The sequence below is a fragment of the Suricata suricatta genome, chromosome 12 (assembly GCF_006229205.1).
Source record: "Suricata suricatta isolate VVHF042 chromosome 12, meerkat_22Aug2017_6uvM2_HiC, whole genome shotgun sequence".
Classification (NCBI taxonomy): domain Eukaryota; kingdom Metazoa; phylum Chordata; class Mammalia; order Carnivora; family Herpestidae; genus Suricata; species Suricata suricatta.
Window position 1 is genome coordinate 30605563 of NC_043711.1, and position 20069 is coordinate 30625631.

The following is a 20069-nucleotide window of genomic DNA, read 5'->3' on the forward strand; positions in this document are numbered from 1 at the left end:
AGCAGCCGCCGCCGCGGCGCCTCCGGCCGGAGGACGGCGGCCCGGGCGCCGCCTCCACATCGGCCGCCGCCGCAATGGCGACCGTCGGGGAGCGCAGGCCCCTGCCCAGTCCAGAAGCGATGCTGGGACAGTCGTGGAATCTGTGGGTCGAGGCTTCCAAACTTCCTGGGAAGGACGGTGAGTGTCCACGCCCTCCTCTTCCTAAGTCCCCCGACCCCCACTCCGTCCCGCATCCTCTGACCCTCCTCCCCTCCCCCCACCCTGTGACCCGCCCCCTCGGGGGTCAGAGATGCTATCGCACCATTGGGGTACGCGGAGGTGCCCGCAGCTGTTCCTTGCGGTGCGTGAGCGTGCGTCACACTCCCGGCCACTGATCTGCCTCTCCCCTCCTCCTGTGTGTGTGTATCTCCTAGGGACGGAATTGGACGAAAGTTTCAAGGAGTTTGGGAAAAACCGCGAAGTCATGGGGCTCTGTCGCGAAGGTGAGTCCAGCCCCCCTTGGAGTTTCTGCAAGCCCTGAGGAAGTTTCCTCGCCAGCTGTATTAGGGTGGGGAGCTTTATCCCACCTTACCCACGCCTTACCCTCAGCGAGGATGCTGCTGCTTGAGGAGGAAGAATGGGGAGACAGGAATGATTGGAAAATCTAGCTTCTGGGTCTTCCTGTAATGGGGAGCCTCCCCCGAACCCTTTGGTGGCCGCCTGGTTTAGTGCAGCCTGAGCTGCGTTGCTCTGTGATAAGCTTTGGGGATGGGCAGTGAGTTGAACCCAGATCCCTTCTGGTCTGACCCTCTTAGTGAAAAACACAAGTAGAGACGGGAATTATTCGCTTTGGAAAGAATTTCTACCAGTGCTTTAGGCGGCTCTGGGAAGGAAATCTTGCCACCAGAAATTTTTGTCTGGCAATCAATTGATTTCAAACTTTAGAAAAGATAACAGTTTAGCTGTGCAGCCTATTTCTGTGAGATTTAAGCTGCAAAGTTTAGGATGCTGCAGAAGGATCATCACAATTGAGGAGCAGTTGGTCAGAGTGTGTGTGTGTGTTGCCAAGGTCACGGTTCGGAAAAGGCCAGAATTTCATACCGCAAAACAAGCCTTTAGTGTCCATAGTAGTGAAACCAGTGTCTAATTATTGGTCAGTTTTTAATATAACCGATACATAGAGAAATATTTGTAGCTAAAGGTGTATCTCCAAATGAAGTGAAAGGTCAGGTATGTAGAGACCGTCAGACTTTTTTATTTTTCTTTGAATAGTCAACTTTGCTACCTAATGCCTGTGCCAGGCTTGCACACACTGCAGTCAGAGAGGACTTCTGGAGGCCAATGAACTTTAGGTTCACTTGAAGTTGTTCTTTTAGTGGTAGTAAGGACAAGGCCTTACACGAGGTTTGGTATCCAAAATTCTAAGTTTATATTCCCTAATGCAATTTTATTGCTAATATGTAGCCATTTATTATGGCATAGTTACTGTCCAGGGCCCACAAATAGGTAGAACTTTGGGGAGCTGAATGTTTTAAAATCCAGAGTTGGCCCACTGTTACTCTGTTTCCATATTTACTTGTTGTTTTTAGAGCCTCTCTTTCTTTCCACGTTTGTTGTTTTGGTTTTTTGAACTGGCCTCTTGTTGGCCTGTTGGCACTGAGAAGAAGAGTAATACCAGTGGCAGCTCAGTGAGAGCTTCCAATTGGAACAGATTATAGAGCAAATTAGTTGATTTTGAAAATGAGAATCGCTGTTTGAGAGCAAAGGAAAGAGGGGGAAAGCACAGGACTTGCTGGCGATGTTGCAATAGGAAAAATCAGTTGTTAGTCCGGTTTTAGTGTTGAGTTGGCAGTCCGCCTGGGCTTAAAAAATTAAAATCACTAGGTGGCAACTCTCATAGGAAGCAGTTGGAGTAGAGCATTAGAGGACCTGACCCACTCCTGTTCTTAGTTTTTATTCTTTGGGTGTGGATATATGTCCCATAAAGAGTTTCTAAATCTGTGTGAAAACAGCGTGCTAATTATTGGTAATTCCCCAATAGAGGATGAGTAAGTGTATTAGCGTTTCACTGGGCAACTTGGTCTAGACTGAGACCCAACCAAATTTAGTGGCTAGAACCCAGTTTTTGCTGTATTTATTATTTTCTGCTGGGACATATTCATCAACAGGTTCTATTTACCATGAGGATCTAAGACCTTTTAACTACCTTCTTGAGGCAAAAAGGGGTCATAAATTTGCTTGTGTATACTTCTGACCTGTCGTACTATTAGTGATTATTAGCGGTGCTATTTTATAAAAGCTGTTCCACCCATTCAGAGGATGCCGAAGGGGCCAGGATGGCTGAACTTCTGTCTGGCTGATTTGAGTAGAGACTGAAGTTTTAAATTCTTGTCAAATTAAGTCAATTCTTGATTCGTATGTGATTTTATGGATTTTCTAAACATTTGCAAGATTCAGTCATGAGGATGTTCAGCACTCTGCAGGAGGCTTTGTTTGTCTAACAGACAGCTCATGTTGGGCTGCTTACAAGATGAAAATACATTTTAAAATTATCAAAAATTATTAGACAGTTACCGTTTGTCTTCAGTTAAAATTATCTCCTACCAAGAAAAGGTGTTGTGGAACTAAATCTTTCCTAATTCCTCTTGGCAAGGAGGTTAAATGTAGATAAATTGATCCCATGATTGAAACACTAAGAATCAGAAACTGCCCATCCTGGAAGGCATCTAGGAATATGGACCAGACTTGTTGAGTTCTCATCCAGTTTATGATTGTGGACTTAGGGGTTAAAAGACTGGGTGTGAGAGCAAGTTTTTTAACCTTATACTTGTTTTTACCTCAGAATCTGGCTTTTCCCTCTTTGTAAAAGGAGATGATGATACCTGCTTCCCAAGGTTGTAGGAGTGGAAATTAAATAAGATAACATATGAAAATGACTCCATACATAATAATTCTTTGAACCCCTTACACTGCTGATAATCTTAGACTTGATTTCTGAATTCAGTATTTAGGTCAGGGGGTTATAATCTGGGGCTTAAGTGGATTGTAGGGCAGTCATAGATTCCCTGAAATTGTAGGCTAAGCAATGTATGTCTACTTTGTTTTTTTTTTAAGTTTTTTTTTTTTTAATGCTTATTTTTGAGAGAGAGAGACAGAGCCATGGAGAGGTGGAGGTCCAGGGGAAGGAGATGCAGAATCCAAAACAGGCTCCAGGCTCTGAGCTATCACCACAGAGCCCAATGTGGGGCTCAAACTCATGAACTGTGAGATCATGACCACCTGCACTGAAGTTGGACACTTAACTGACTGAGCCACCCAGGCACCCTTGTATTTTTACTTTGTAGTAATACCTACAGCTTCTCTTGAATTCTCAAAGATCTTTCGTATATCTCGACCCCCAATATTCAAAACCGGTAAGCCATGATTTTTGTCTTTTTTTTTTTTTTTAGCTTGTAGCTTAGTTTGGCCAGTTCCCTCATGGCACAACTGCCCAAAGGTTAATGCTGGAGGAGAGGTTAGAACTATTGATTTAGACGGAAATGAGATTAGTTGTGGGTTAGCTAATATATCAAGCCTTTTCTTCCTAATTAGCACAGGTAGGCAAATGTTAGGATAAAATTTCAGTTGTCTTTTAGAGGTCAGCCTATTTTCCATTTGCATTTCCATTTGCATCCTCACATTTGTATTGCTTTTTGTTTTTTGTAATTTGTAACACTAGTTCATAACACAGTTGATCTGAGTGGAAAAAGATGGAAAATACATTTCGGCTTTTTTCAAATGATTAAACTTGAAGACAGATTACCTTTTTTTCCAAAGGTAACTTGTGAAATTATACCTCTAACAAAATTATTTTTAGGTGAAATTAACTGGTATGAGTAACTGATTAAAGTTTCCATATTAGTGCCTGAACATATAGGGAGCCTTAAAAAATGAAAACGTTTAAGTGCCTCGATTACTTGAAAGATAAAAAAAAAAAAACTTACTCTGTCACCGTTTGAAAGTATATAATATGTGGTGGCTCTTTCGTTAGAATGTCAGCTCCCAGAGGACAGGAGCATTGTTGATGGAGGCATATTCATCTTCGGCACTGTTTGCGCTCAGTAAATATTTGCTGCCAAAAATGTATTAATTGGGCTGCTTAGAAAGATTGAACTGAGCCTCTCAAGGATGAAGGGGTCAAATGACCCAGTTTTCCACTGTGACTCCCGAGCCCTCTTCCCCCAAAGGTTCCTATTCTGTGGGAGGGATGCTTTATGGCCCTGGGGAAGGCCAGAGGCTGTCTTTCAGCACTTCCTGTTGCTTTGTCCTGAGTTTAGCACTCCGTTTACACTTACCAGAAAGTGCAGACAGGACACCGCCTCTCTTATCCGTGATATTTAGGCAAGGGAGTAGGATGGCAATGCAGAGTGATATCCACACTTGATGACAGGTGATTTCCCTGTCATAATAACAATGACATAATTGAGCCTAGGACAAGATGGAGAAGAGGTTGGTTGGCATCTATAAGCAGCTAGATTGAAAGAAATGAAAATAAAAGACCGACTAGGGAGGTGGGTAGCCTCAATCAACATAGCCTGAGTCAACATATCAATACTAAATTTTTCTTGCCAAGGAGAGAAAATGGTCCTAGTCGGTTAACTGAAAACAAATAGGTATCTGTGTGAATTACTGTTAAAGTAACTGCATTACAAGCATAAAACCCTCTTCCTGAAGTGAAGAACGTTTTCTGTTTTTCTGTAGGGTTTCTTTCATGATTCCCCACCCCCAACTTTTCTTTTGATTTGAAATCTACAAAAGGTAGAGAAAAACTTGTAATGAGCCTCCTTGTACATATTAAACAGCTAGTGAGTCATGGCCCAGTCTTGTTGCATCTCTACCCCACTCCCCACACTGAATTATTTTGAAGCATGTCCCAGACAGCATATCATTTCTTTTGGTTTTCTTTTTTTCTGCTCACATGGACTTCAACTTGTCTCCTGCAGAATGGAGCCTTTATATGTGCTGTACCTTCTTTTGAGGCAAGCCAGGCTGCCTTTTCTGGTCTCTTCCATAGACGTGTGAGGGTTCTGCAGGTGGCAGTGTTTGCATTCTGCCTACATCTCAAGCGGAGATGGAAACTGATCCTTAGACAGGAATCCGTGAGATCCAAGTTCACTGTATCAGAATCATCTGCATACACTTCTAAGGAGCACTAAGGTGATTCTGTTGCAGGTGACCCACCCTTGGTGCTTCGTGGATGAGAGCTAGGGCTGCAGTGAAAACGGGCAGTTGTCTGACAGTTATGTATGAAACTCTCTGAAGTGTGTAAACTCCGGAGTGAAAGAGCCCCTGGAGACCTGGAGACACACTCCCACAGAGCAGCGGTTCTTCCTCTTAGTTCTGGTTCCATAGCTCTCTTAATGCAGATGACAGCCTGTGGACCGAATTCCGCCTGCAGCCTAGCTAAGAATGGTTTCTACATTGTTGAATCACTGAAGTAAAAACTCCAAAGAAAATGATTATTTCATGATCTGTGAAAAAATATGAGATTCGGACATTGGAGTCCATAGTTAAGTTTCACGAGAACATCGCCACAGCCATTCATTTACTGATGGTCCAGGTGTCTTTCTCCATACAAGGAACAGCAGAGTGGAGTAGGTGCGACCACAGCCGTTCAGTCCACCAAGCCCACGGTTTACTGTTTGGTTCTTGATGGAGAAAGTTTGCCAATTCTTGTTCTAATGGGTTTTTTGGTTAGTGAAGGGAAAGTCATTCTGCAGAATGATTCTGGTACTCCTCAAACTTTATGTTTTGAAAGAGCATCTTGAAGATAGTAAAATTCATTATTCTTAAACTAAAAGTTATCCAGTATTGAAGAAAACATGTTGGATCAGAAGGAAGATGTAAGAATGTATGTGAGGTTTTGTGTAAAAAAGATGCCGTCCTTGTCCCGCTTTGTCATTCGCTGCCACTTCTCTAGGGTATGTGTCTGTTTCAGGGCAGTTCAAATACAGAGCATCAACAGAGCTGTCATTGTCTCAGCTTTCAAGAGCCTTAAACTGTGAGGATGGTGCTTGGCTTCTGTTAAGTTGCACTGGAGAAAGAAGCAAACTTTCCTGGGGTTTTCAAAAGGGTACCTGACTCAGATTCTTCAGTTTCTGCCCTTGCATTTTGCTTAGAGAAGCTGAAGCCCCGATGGAGGTCACATTGGGGATTAGAAGACAGCTTCACCAGGAACCAGGTCTGCATTTTGATTGATGAAGGGGGTATACAGCATCCTTGTATCTCACACTTGTAAGATTTTGTACTTGCTGAAGAGTGTAACACGTGACTCAATGCATGCTGAAGTTCTCACCCCTCAAGGCTTTGTTGTTAACAGAGACCGTGCGTGTTATGTGTGGCAGGGTGGGGTTCCCCATCACCCAAGTTAGAGTTTTGTTTCTTGTGTACTCTAACTTTGGGAGAAATTTATGCATCGTTACAGAGTGTGACCTACATGTTCTGTGGCCTCATTTCTTATAAGGGTATCCTGCTTTCTCAGTGCCACTTGTCGCAATATACCACTATCCATGAGGACAGCTCAGGTTTGGTTGAGAGCAGTCGTTCTGTGCCGGCACACGTTTTACCTTCTGTAATCTTGTCAGCACTCCTGGGATCGTGGCATTCCCATTTCCCCCTTATACAGATGAGGAAACTGAGGCTCGGAGAAATGAGGTACCTCCGTAAGATCACGATGCTTGGAAGAGACACTAACCCAGATCTGCCCAGCCCCACAGCCCACGTGCTTGACCCACTGCCTTGCTCAGCCCTTGCCTGCTCTCCATGAGCTTGAGCAGGTTGCTGCGACCTTTGCTTTCTTATCCTCAGCTGGAAAGACTGAACTTTCCTGCCCCCCCCCCCACATTTATTCTAAAGATACCAGAGCCTTTTCCTTGCTGTTCCTTACAGCAGTCTATATGTTGTGTTTGGCAGTTCTTTTATAAAAGTCTTTTCTTGGGTGGGGAGGGGAAGTGTATGCGGTTTGCATTAGAAGTAATTGGCTTAAAAAAAAAAAAGATGAAATGAAAGCTAAGGTTGTAGCAGATAGAAAACACAATCATCTGGGATTTGTGCCATTAGAAAAAAATCCTTTAAAAAAGAAGTGAAATTTTACTATTTAAATAGCATTTCAGTGCACAGTGCAAGATTGCTTTTAATCACGTTGATATTCAAAGTTTATGGCAGTTTTTTAAATAAATGTGCCCCTCTGATTATTAAAGTATTTTTTGATTGAAGTTCCAAGGAGTAAAAGAAGCCTGTTAGTAGACTTAACAGTTGGAGTTACTGTACTTTTGAGAGAAAGGCAGAGGATTACATTTATATTCATCTTGTACAGCAGGGATTATTACAAATGAGCAAAAGAAGGAAAAGAATGATTTTTGCATTTCAGGCCCTCAACATAAAACTATATTAAGTGTTCTTGTTCCCCTTTGTAATAAAGACCCTGCTAACATTAAATGCATTTTCTGTTCTGTGAAAGCTTATGGCAGGCAAAAATCATGGGTTATTATCAGTTACATCCACCTTTTAAAACAGACTATTTCCCTCTCAGGTTATACTGATGTTTTCCACAATCTTGAACTTCAGTAATGCAGTAGGGGGAAAAAAAAGAATGCTTTTAACCAGTGGTTCCAGGCTTTTATATTTCATACCAGAAAGTTTCCTAAATAAATTGGGGGCCAATGATAGGGTTACTAGCATTTTGAAATACATATATAATTAACACATATAGTTCTCACCATTATAAGAAGTACGAGTGCCATTGTTTTGGAATAAAGGACGCTTTTGGTTTTTTTTTTTTTATTTGAAGAAAGTTTAAGAAAGACACAATACATTATCCTTATTTTTCTCATTTCTTTGTGGACTTATTGGAGATCATTTTGTATTTTGGATTAGAGAAGCACTGCTTTAAATCTGCTTCCTAAAGTGTCTATCATGCACCCTTGCTTCTGTGTGCTATTCTTAGGAGTTAGGCAGGAAAGGGGTTCCATGTGGTAGGTTTAAAAAGGACAGCTTTCGAGGCAGTGGTGGGAACTACTGATTCTGGAGTTAAACAGACCAAGGCTCAGATCTCAGCTGTGGCTGGTGAGTTACTTGAGGACAATCACATACCTTTGACAGGCTGTAAAATGGGAATAGTGGTAGTTCCCCGTAGTGGTTGGGAGGATTGAGTGATGTAGTGCGGTTTCAGCACTTTGTACAGTTACAGAGTGACTGTTCAATACGTGTTAAGTGCGATTCTATTAATTTTATCAGTAATGAAAACGCAGCATCCTGAGCATGCTCCTGCAGGACTGTCCGAGGAGCAGCAGGAAGGGGGAAGGCCGGTCTCCTTCAGCAGGCAGTATGTTGGTGGTGAAAGGAAACCTCAGCATGCTTGGAGGGCAGAGAGTAGGAAATGAACCCAAGTTTCAAGTTGTCGTAGCCTCCAGTGAAAATGAGAAGTGGGAATTGACATTTCTTGTTTCCTCCTTTAGACCTCTCGCTTTTTGACTTGCAGAGAGAAGCCGGTGTGGTCATTTACTCTCTCCTGCTTGTGCAGAGTGGTGCTGCTCCTCTTCTGGGAGCCTGAAGTTGGTCTTTTAGAATAGCTGCTTAGAATGTTCTACAAACCTCTTTTTCTGAGCAAGAAAGGTAAATTGTAGCCAGTAGACTAAGTCCTCTTCACTAAATTGTGAAAGGGATGGAATAACTGAGGCTCCTATTTATAAGATGGTGTGTGGGGGTGGGGGGGTAGTAGTCACAGGGGTTTTCTGCCTGGTCAGGGAATTTAGAAAATTGCCTTGTCAATTCTTGGAAATTTCCATTCTAACTGGAAGCAGTTCTTCATTTCAGTTACCTTGTTCTATTTGGAAACTGTATGGGCAGGTTAATGGGAAAAAAAATCATCACTATGATAGAAGTTAATACATATTCATCGTAAAGATTTTACTAATGAAATATGGAACATGAAAACCGTCATTCTTTGTAATCCCATGCTAGCCAATTTATTTATTTTTAATGTTTTATTCTTGAGAGAGAGAGAGAGAGAGAGAGAGCGTGAGTGAGCACAAGCGGGGGAGGGGCAGAGCCAGAGAGGGACACACTATCAGGAGCAGCAGGCTCCAGGATCTGAGCTGTCAGCACAGAGCCTGACACGGGGCTTGAACTTAAAGCCTTGAGACCATCACCTGAGCCAAAGTCGGGATGGACGTTTTACCGACTGAGCCACCCCAATGCCCTTAGTCAATTTTAAATCTTCAGTTACAGGATTTGGATTTAGGGCGATTCCTACTTGATCAAGGACAGCCATGTTACTGTTTTGGACACTTCTGGCAGGACTCAGACCTGCTAGCCTGGTCGTTTTATTTCCTGACAAGGTCCAGACCTTGTCTTTTGGCAGACCCCAGAGTATTTGGTCCAGCATGATTCCTGCCCGGAGAATCCTCTGGCTGTTTTGCCTTTGTTCATTTAGCTTTTCTCCCACAGACATTTGGTAGCCCCTTTATCTGTGGCTTTTGCTGGCCTGGAGCCTGAGGGTACAGCTGCAAACAAGGTAGGAAGGCACAGCCCTAACCCCCAGTCAGGCAGTCGGGCAGCAGATATTTGTGGAGTTACCCACTAAGTGCCAGGTTCTCTGATGGGTGCTGGGGATAGAGTGACACAAGTCAGAAGGAGCCCCTGCCCCTCTGCCAAAGGGAGACACAGCAAATACACAAACGTTTTTCAAGGACACAGATTGCTGTGAAGTCAGCTAATGATGTTGGGGGAGGTGGGGGCAGGTTCTAGCTAACATGACCAAGGAAGGCTTTTCTTAGAATTTAGCCTTGGAGCCAAGATCTAAATGGTGTGAAAGAAGTGGTCACTGGATCATCTGGAATGGGGGCAGGAACATTCCATGCAGGTGGCAAAACCACTTACAGAGCCTCTGAGAGAGGCTCTGGGAGAAGAGTGGAGGAAAATGAGGCTTATGAAGGTCAGATCACAAAGGCCAAGGTTAGGATTGGGGTCTATCCTAAGCGTTAATGGGAGCCTACTGCAGGGGAAGGGCCTGATTGGTGAGGTGTGGAAACCATCAGCTCTTGTATGCTGTTTTGAGTGGTGTGGTGACCAGGCAGCTAGGTGAGAGGTGGTGATGGCAGTGGTAGGGTGTCCGGCCCAGGGGATGGTTTGGAGGTGGGTTTGACATTTCGTGAAGAATTGGATGTTGGTGAGGGAGAAAGATAAGGATTAGCAGCCGAGTGGTGAGGAGTGGTGGAGAGAGTGGAGACTTGGTCAGGGGGCTCAGGTTTAGGCCACAGTGTGCGGGAGGTACTTAGCCGTCGCATGCAGCGATGGAATATACAGCCAAGCCTGGTGGAGCAGCCTGGGCTAGCGGCATTGTGAGCATCCTTGTCACTTGTGTACAGAGAACATGGGAGGCTGTGGGACAGGGTGAACTCCTCCAAGGTGTTAGTGTCAACAGAGGATAGAAGATGGCCAGCAATCCTCCTTGAGGTGGCAGGGATGAGGAGGAAGCTCCAGAAGGAGGGAGGAATCTCTAGTAGGGGAGGGCGGGAATCCAGGTGAGTGTGGTTGGCATAGAATTCAAGAGCAGAAATACTTATAGTGAGGAGTGATTGCCTGTGTCAGATGCTGTGTGAGGTAAAGTGAGGCCAGGTAACTGATCTTTGGTTTTGGCAGTGTGGAGGTTAATGACCTTAATCAGGAGATGGAGAGGCAAATGCCTCAGTGGAGGAGGGGCTGGGGGGAGGCTGGGAGCGAAGGGCTGCGAGGACCAGCACTGAGGAAGTGGAGAGGACAGATGTGGGCAGATCCAAAGGGTTTTGCTCTGGAAGAGAATGGAGAGCTGTGGCAGGAGCCGGACAGAAGTATGGATAAAGGGGAATAGGGAAGGGTTATTTTATTCCATTTTATTTATTCTGGATAATATTAGGGCATGTTTGTCTGCCACTGGAAATATTCTGGAGTGCAAAGTAATTGATTGCATGTGAGAAAGTAGGTAATTACAAGGATGATACTCTGAGATGAGAAAAGGGGATGGGATCAGTGCCTAGGTAGACTGGTTAGCTTTGGATAGAATGAGACTTTATTTTGGCGTTCTGAGAGGAAGAGCCTATAGATTCAGTTGCAGGTAGAGACGTGGAATTGGGGAAGCATAACGAAAGTAGTTCTTTCCTGTGATGTAAGAGAGAAGTTAGGAGATCATCAGTTAGCTGGGAGTGGCTAGGAAGACTTTTGTCTGCCAGTTATTCAGAGTATCTAGATGGGATGGAGGAGGGTGGATCACCAAGTAAACTGGTAGTTCTGTATCCTCTGGAGGCTTCCCAGTGCACTTAGAAGAAATCCAAACTTCCTAGCAAGGCCTGCGAGGCCTCGGATGGTGAGAAGCTAAGCCCAGAATGATCAGGAATCTCAGTCACTTGGCATGGAGAAAAGGGTGAGTTGGTGGGAACATGGGGGTTAGTTCAGGAAGGCTTCCTGGAGGAGATGAAAAGGGAGAGTTGGTGCTATTGTTAAGCCTTGAAGGAGGAATTAACCAGTCTGGTGTGGGAGCAACTTGAGGCGGGGACATCTCTGCAAAGGAGCTGGAACTTGGCTGCAGCCTGGGAGGTGAGCCCTGGAAGGTGGCACGTGGAGCTGCAGCAGGAGACGGGTCACCCCAGGGGGTGGACCTCCAGAGACCAGCATGGTAGCTCTGTGCAGATTGAACTGGCGGGGGCCAGAGTAGAAGTTGGAGGCCAGCGAGGCATGGAGCCTGCCTCTGACTCCTTCATGTGAAATCCTCAAGTGTTTAGGTACCAAGAAACTGAGGAAGTGAGGTTTTAAAATACAATTTTAAAGTCTAAAGTTGATTGGGGCACCTGGGTGGCTTAGTCGGTTAAGCGTCTGGCGTCCCGCTCAGGTCATGATCTCACAGTTTGTGGATTCAAGCCCCGCATCGGGCTCTGTGCTGACAGCTAGCTCAGAGCCTGGAGCCTGCTTCCGATTCTGTATTTCCCTCTCTTTCTGATCCTCCCCTGCTCGTGCTCTCTGTCTCTCAAAAAATAAATTGGAAAAAAAAAACCAGTAAAAAGTCTGAAGTGGATTGTTTCTCTGGTAAAACCCTTGAATGGTTTCTTTTTGTTGGTGTTTGTTCATTTAGGCAGCCTGTATTTACTAAGCGCCTGCTTTGTGCTAGATACTGTTCTCATTTTCAGAAAAAAACAGAGGTTCCAGAACTACCCTCATAGAGTTTCTATTCTAGTGAAGGAGACAGGTAACCACCACCACCACCACAATTGGAACATACACATGTTAGGTGGTGATGAGTGTCCTGGAGAAAGATCAAGTGTGGAAGGGTACAGTTTAAAATAGGGTGAGAGTGGGGCGCCTGGGTGGCTCAGTCGGTTAAGTCTCCGGCTTCGGCTCAGGTCAGATCTCACGTTCGTGGGTTCGAGCCCCGCGTCAGGCTCTGTGCTTACAGCTAGCTTGGAGCCTGGAGCCTGCTTCTGGTTCTGTGTCTCCTTCTCTCTCTGCCTCTCCCCCTCTCATGCTCTGTCTCTCTCTCTATCAAAAATAAATAAAACATTAAAAAAAAATAGGGTGAGAGTTTTCTGAACCAAGGCTTGGAGCCTGTGAAGGCATGAGCCATCTGGGGGTTGTGGATGAGCTTCAGGCCGAAGGAACAGCAGCCCCAAAGGCCCTGATGTGAGAGGGTCGCAGGGAGTTGACAGAAAGGCAGGGGGCCCAGGTGGCTGGGGAATCGGAGTAGGAGTGCAGAAGTCACACACTGAGGGCTGGGTGGGTGGGGGGGAGGTTGGGGGAGAGGCAGTGGCCACAGGGCTTTGTAGCCCAGTGAAAATTCAAATCCTTTTACTGTGGCCTCTGGGCCCTGCTGCTGTGGCTTCTGCCAGGCTGTTCAACCTCCTCACCTTCCACTTTCCCCTTTGCCTCCAGGGCCTCAGGCCTGTTTGCCTCCTTCCACTTCTTCGCACGCCCTGGGCTCTTCCCCACTTCTATGCCTATGCTGTTCCTGTGCCGGGGCTACTGCTTCTCCTTCTGGCCCCACACCTTCCTTAGCTTAGGGGTCACCATCTAAACGAAGTCCTCCAGGTCACGATCCCTTTGGAGCCCGTAGCAAGAACCATCCATTAGTGTCTTGTGGTGATGCAAAGCAAGCTCTCTCTTTTGCTAAAATGTGACATTACTGTTAGATTTGGGTTCTAAATCCTGGGTACAAGGAATTATCATGACAAATTTTCACATGGCTACATTTGCCAGCGTGCTATCTTCCTGGAGGGGAAGACAGTGTAGACCACCTGCTCATCATATTCTTTGGCCTCTTGTTGGGGGGTGGGGTGGGTGGTGTTCACTGCAATACCATTTCATTCCCTTATTGGTTATGAAGCTTGGTAGACCCTTGTTCATCTTTGCTTCCAGTGTTCTAGCACCCTCTTTTTGGTTAACACATGCTGTGAAGAGAGAAATGGTTTTGGTTTTGGAATAACTGGTTTTGTAGGAATCCATGACAGTGTGCATGAATCCCTCTATTACATCATTGGGGGTTTCTTTCCCAAGATAAACTCTGTGCTTTTTTCAGCCTCTAAATAGGAAATTTATTTTCTTCCTTCCCTTTCTTCCTGTTTCTAGGCCTTTTTCTGTCTCCTGTGATGAACCACTGTACTAGGGACAGACGTGGAGTTTACTGTAGATTTTACGTACTGCGCTTTGTCTTATTCTTATCTTACTTAGCCGCATGTCCGAGGAGCTTTCCATTGTTCACTGGCAGCTGCAGTGGCTGTTTCCTTAAAAGATCTTGTGTGTTTGGTAGATGTTTTCCTAAAAGCTGTTGGCTGTTGCTGAAAATAATCTGTTGTGTGAGTTTACAGTCTCTCCATGAATCATAGTCTTCTCATTGAAGAGGTAGTTATGCAAGGGTAACAAATAAAACAACTAATTTTTTTATAGTTTCAAAACCAAACCATCCAGATAGATTACTCAAGTTGGTAAGCATTAGTATTCATCAAGTGTTGCCTAAGTGTAGAAATTTCACAAAGATCTTTATTTTCCTCACTGGTAATTCTGAAATAAACCAGCTCCTTAAATACAGGATTTCAATTAATGGCATTTAAGAGTTACTATATCGTGATAGTTATATGTGCTTTACTTAACAGTGGGAAAATGCCTTTAAGAAGAAGTGGGAGGGGGGCACCTAGGTAGCTCAGTCAGTTAAGTTTCCAACTCTTGATTTCAGCTCAGGTCATGATCTCATGGTTCATGAGTTTGAGCCCAGTGTCAGGCTCTGGGCTGACAGTGCAGAACCTACTTGGGATTCTCTCTCTCCCTCTCTCTCTGCCCCTCCTCCCCTGCTCACATTCTCTCTTTCAAAATAAATAAACTTCAAAATCTATATTTTTTTTTGAAAAAAGGAATTTTAGGGGCACTTGGGTGATTCAGTTAAGCACCTGACCTCACCTCAGGTCATGATCTCGAGCTTCATAAGTTCAAGCTTTGCATTGGGCTCTGTGCTGACAGCTCAGAGCCTGGAGCCTTTTTCAGATTCTGTGTCTCCCTTTCTTTCTGCCCCCTCCCCTGATCATGGTCTGTCTCTGCTCTCAAAAATAAACATTAAATTTTTTTTTTAATTTAAAAAGAAGAACTTTAGAATTTGAAAAATTAAGCATCTTAGCCAGTACCTTGTAGTGAGTAATAGCAGTGGCTCTCATTTGACCACTTCTACCTGCGGGCAGCACGCATGGATGGCCTCACTTACTCTTTGCAGAGTACTGCAAAGCAGGTACTTATGTTATCCCCATTTTAAGGATGAAAAAAACTGAGGCTCAGGAAAATTGACTTGCCCCAAACCACATAGCTTGTAAGTGGCACAGCTGGGATTTTTGGTCTGGCTGACTCCAAAGCCAGATGTTTCCCTGATGTGCTGTTTTTAGCAGTGACTAATTTCTGCTTGTTGAACAGTCCATTATGAGGAGACACTAGGAATTGGCTTTAATTTATTGGTAGACAAGGTATCTGTGTACCCTCCAGAGAGCTATTTAAAGTCAAGGAAGTGGTTTGGTTGGTGTTATAGGGACTGGCAGCAGCAGTGAAGTTCTGGTGGGAGAATGGGTGTACTGTCTGAGAACTTTGGAATGTTGGGGATGGTGGGGTAGAGTGTGTGTGTATCTGTCTGTCTGTCTGTCTGTCTATGTGTCTATTAGGCCATGCAGGTATTTGTTTAAAATCCATAGTAAGGTCGCCTGGGTGACTCAGTCGGTTAAGCGTCCAACTTTGGCTCAGGTCATGATCTCACAGTTCGTGAGTTCGAGCCCGGCGTCACGCTCTGTGCTGGCAGCTTAGCTTTGGATTCTGTGTCTCCCTCACTCTCCGCTCCTCCCCCACTCCATGCTCTGTCTCTGTCTCTTTCTTGAAAATAAATAAACTTTAAAAAAATTAATAAAATAAAATCCATAGTAAATATAATTTCTAAAATGCATAGTGGAGAAATGGTTAACTCTCTGAAAGTAAATCCTAATAGTTTTGTTAATTGAGATGGGAAAAAATAATTTTAGATATTTCTTAATATAACAGGGAAGTGGCATGCATACTATGCATACTAAGCTTTTAGGACAGTATTTTTTTTTAATGTTTATTTTTGAGAGAGAACATGAATGGGGAGGGGCAGAAAGAGAGAAGATTCGAAGTGGGCTCTGCACCAATGTGGGGCTCAAACCCACGAACTGTGAGATCATGAACTGAGAGCCCAGTGTGGGACCTGAACCCATGAAATGTGAGAACCTGACCTGAGCTGAAGTCAGATGCTTCACCGACTGAGCCTCCCAAATTCCCCAGGACAGTGTCTTTATTTGGGCAGATAAATAAACACAGCTAATACAATCTTTTATAATAATGCACAAAGATACCTGTAGATTGAGAGATTCTCCAGGAGTCTTTCTTTCAAAATTTAGACTCACTAAATTTTAGAACCTTATTCACCAAACCATCTTCTGGTTGTTATTAAGTAGCTGAGTTGATTGATGGATCTCTCTTCTTCTTTTCTCATTTCTGCTGGTCTTGTTGGTCGTGCTTCCCCAAAGAGAAGTAGGTTACAACAACAACCAAACTTTCCATCAACTATTTCGTCTGCTTTGGTCTTGTCACATTACTGTGCTCTTGCCTGCATGCAGCACGACTGGCACAGGCATGTGGGGGGAGGGGGAGGGGTTCTTGAAGGCCCAGCCGGTCTCCCCTTGCTGGCCGCAGAGCCAGCCCCAGCGTTGTGCCTTTGCTCTGCACCCATTGGGGTCACACTGCCTATTGTCAGTGCAGAGGTGATTGAGAAGTAGGGAGTGCCTGCTCTGTAGCCTTTGACAGCAATCTACAGTTTTGGAATGGTTATGACTACACTGGACATAGTTTTTCTTTCTTTTACTCTATTTCTTTCTCTCTCTCTCTCTCTCTCTCTCTCTCTCTCTCTCTCTCTCTCTCTCTCCCCTTTCTTTCTATAGGAAAAATAGATCCTCATGTATGTTTTAATGGTTTTCAAATAGCTGATTACTTTGAGAGGTCAGACTTCAATGTTTGATTTCAGTAGAATTGAGCAGCCCCTGTTAAGAGGCAGCTTTTTCTTCCATTTAAAAAGATAAGTTTTTATTTTTATTCCCAAATCCCCAAGAAATGTTCAGTGCTGTCAGTTTTATGAAAAGGTAATTAGGGAGAGAGTAGGGAATATGTCTTGCAAGTGGTTGGTTTGGCATCATCACTCAAGTTCTTATTTGCCTGATGAAAATATCTCGTAATAAGATCCTTTTGCGCACAGCCCGTCCACCAGTCCCTGGAAGGCCTTGGCCATAATTATGTCTATATCTGGGCACTGTCAAATGAAGAGAGGAGCCAGGGTAGAACAGCCACCTGATGGTTTGCAAATCTCACAGTGTAAAATTTGAGGTGGCTTCTCACGTACCCCTATTGCTTAAGGATTTTTGTACCAATGTTTAAGACTCTGAGCAGGTCCCTACTTCTGTTGAAACAAACTGAGAGCGTGTGCACTGATTTTGTTAAATATGGCCGCAAGAGTACCGTATGGGACATGGGAGAGCGGAGCCGAGCTGTCCCTTTCAAATAATCACTAAGGGATTAAAATGAAACAGAGGGGTCGAGAAGAGGTCAGCCCTTAAAGCTGGAGTCAATGGAGTGTATAGTGGAAGTTCCAACTTGTTTCTACTGCTGATCCTCATACTTACTTGTGAGCACTCCCTCCCCCCTCCCCGCACCCCTCCCAAAAGTGGATTTATGGAGCTTAATTACTCAGAATTGTAACTTCGTTCTGATCCAGGGTTTGCGAGCACTAGTTGTAGACACCCGTGTGTGGAGTCTGTGCATATAGGGTGCCTGGCCTTGACTAAGGTATCAGGGAAGAGCCCCTACGACAGAGAGGTGTTCGTGGACTTGCTCTTCCTGCAGAAAACAAGCCAAATCTTTGGCCTCTGAGGCCACTGAGGGACGAATCAGTGTTCCCCTTACAGCCTCTTGCCTTCTCTTAGGAAAAAAGGTACATCATTGCCGTCTTTTGTTGTTGTTGTTGTTGTTGTTGTTTGGTTTTCATGCTGTTTTTTTCAGGGTTAGGAGGTGTCCTTTGTACACCCAAACCCTTTTTAAATTGCCCCCAGCCCCTCTACTCTTACTTAGGAAGAGTTCACATGAACTCCTGCTCCCTTTCAATGTTTCCTAGCTCCTGTCCTGATGTCGGTGACCTATGTAAGTTGTGACTGTGACACACCTCTGTCAGGAAAGGGAGTCCTTTAAGTGCAGAAGTGGAAGTAGACTGTGAAGAACTACCACAAGGGCTTCGAAACAAGTGGCTCTTAACCTGGGTTTATTTGAGCAAGGGGAGGCCCTCGAACCCCTTCATCGAATATGCAAAATACTGTGTTTGCCTAAGTCCAATTTTCTAAAGAGACAATATGCTCCTGAGCAGATACTCAGGAGCCTTTTGAAACCCAATAGGGTTTGGCACCACCAATAAAAATACCCAAAGACTTTTTGTGAGCTTGTAGCAAGTCTCCACTATGATTTTAGTTGTAGTTAAAGTAGGTTTTTTGGGTCCATGTTCTAGATAATTTAAAAATCTCCAATTCACTTTCTAAATCTTTTGTTTAATGTTTTCACAGCAGTACTTTTTTCTGTAATTTTCATTAGAAGCATAATAGTATTCTGGCTGCATTAAACATTAAGAACCCTAAGTTGGCCAGCCCAAGAAGATACCCAGTTTTTGTCATGGTGGTGCCTGGTAGATGGGCATCATTTCCAATAGACAGGTAGATAAAAAGCTCAGTCCCTCCTGACATTTTGAAACGACCCTGTTACTAAATTCAGGGCAAATAAGGGACAGCCTTTAGGACCTGAGGTGGCAGCCAGGGTAATCTTTGTGAAAGTCACATTGAATAATGTTTATTATTGCTTAACTGGCTTCATGGATTCCCATTGCCCTTGGGGGGAAGGTAAAATTACTTAATGTGGCTGATGGACAAAGTTCTGTTTGCCCGAGGCCACCATAGCCTCTCAGCTCCTTAGCTTTTCCCTTTGGGTTATGTGTGTCTGTCCCTGCATGTAGAGTCACTATCCCCTTACCCCAGACACCCTTCCCTTCCCTGCTCCCTTCTTTCCTCTATTCCTACCCCCTCCCCCCCACAAAAAAAACATGACAGAAAATTAACCTTCCTTTCAGGTCCCAGCTTTGACCTTAGTTCTTCCAGGCAGCCTTTTTTGGGCCTCTGGTGCAGCTCTATGTCTGCAGCATGCTTTTTGTGTTCAGCCGTAAGGACAGCTTCCCAAGTCATTGCATAGAGCTCTGCCTTTTTCTTTAACTACTGCATGGTAGTTTGTAATATGAATATACTGTGGTTGTTTCAAACTCGACCTCAATGGATGGATATTTAGGTTTGTGGTAGTTTTGCTGCTTTTATCGACAGTGGTACAGTTAAAGTACTTTTACAAGCTTCTTAGCACTAGTGAAATTTTTATTTGCTGGTTTTGTAAATGAGTAGACACATGGAAGGTATATTTAAATGAATAATGCCAAAGCGCCTTCCAGAAAGGCTTTTCTGGTGTCAGAGGTCCATTGAGATGACAGAAAAGTACACTGATGCCTGGGAGCACAGTTCCTTTCTCTCAGAGTCTGCGTCTCCTTAAGGAACTGGCAGGGTCAGCTTTTCCCCCTGATTTCCTACTCCCAAGTTCTGGGCTGTTGAAATTGCAGTCTTCTATCCTGTAGAAACGTAGAACCCTATAATTGAAAATGCAGTCTAACCTTCAAAGTGTTGTTGTTAAAGGAAGAATTCACTTTATGCTTCCTGGTTACAATGCTTCGCTTCATCTGAGAATGACCCAGTACCTGGAGATACCCTCCTTAATCCACACCAAATCTGGGGTACCATTTTTGGCAGCTTATCGTTGACTTTCTTCATCTACTCTGTAAGCCCCAGCCTCCACAGTCTCAAAGGAAAAAGCTGTTTTCTACCTCCCTCAAGAGAGTCTATGAGGACTGAACTGTACCTCTCATAACGGGGTTTGGGGTTGAATTGGGGACAGACTGGTAAGTGACTGTTCTCTCAGCTACTTTTTTTTAATGTTTATTTTTTAAGGAGGCAATATAATTTCCCTGTGACTGTGGTAATCTCCCTTGTTTTCCCTCCTGATAAAATGGTATTCTTGGTTGGGTATAAATAAACCTTTGCAGAGTATTTTGTTAGATAATCCTTCTGGGGAGGGTGGGTAATAGCTCCTGCTGAAGGAATAATGAAATTGATACCTCGGAGATACTTATTGGAACAAGTGGCTAGTTGTTGTTAGTTTGTATCATATTTATTTTAAGATAGAACCCTCTTTTTTAAAAACAAAATAAAGGGTAATTGGAAGTTGGGTGATGGAGTCACAGATTCTGCACTTGAAAAGCTATGGATATGCATCCTTCCTTTCAGAATCATCCCTTGCCCTTACTCCTTTGCAGCGAATGGCCAATACCGCATTTGTACTGGGAAGCCAAAGACCCGTTCCTCTAGGAGCTGGGGAAGTGTGGAACCCACCCTGTGTGTCCCGTCCTCTCTCCTCTGCCG

General features: G+C 44.3%; 1 protein-coding gene across 1 annotated transcript in view; it reads left to right on the forward strand.

Annotated features, from left to right (window-relative positions):
* The window catches only part of ATXN7 (ataxin 7), a 100136-nt gene that overhangs the window by 6925 nt on the left and 73142 nt on the right, over positions 1-20069 (forward strand). The window contains exons 3-4 of the mRNA XM_029917888.1: positions 3-177; positions 414-482. Of these exons, the coding sequence (XP_029773748.1) occupies positions 3-177; positions 414-482 (244 nt within the window). The remainder of the gene's footprint in view (positions 1-2; positions 178-413; positions 483-20069) is intronic.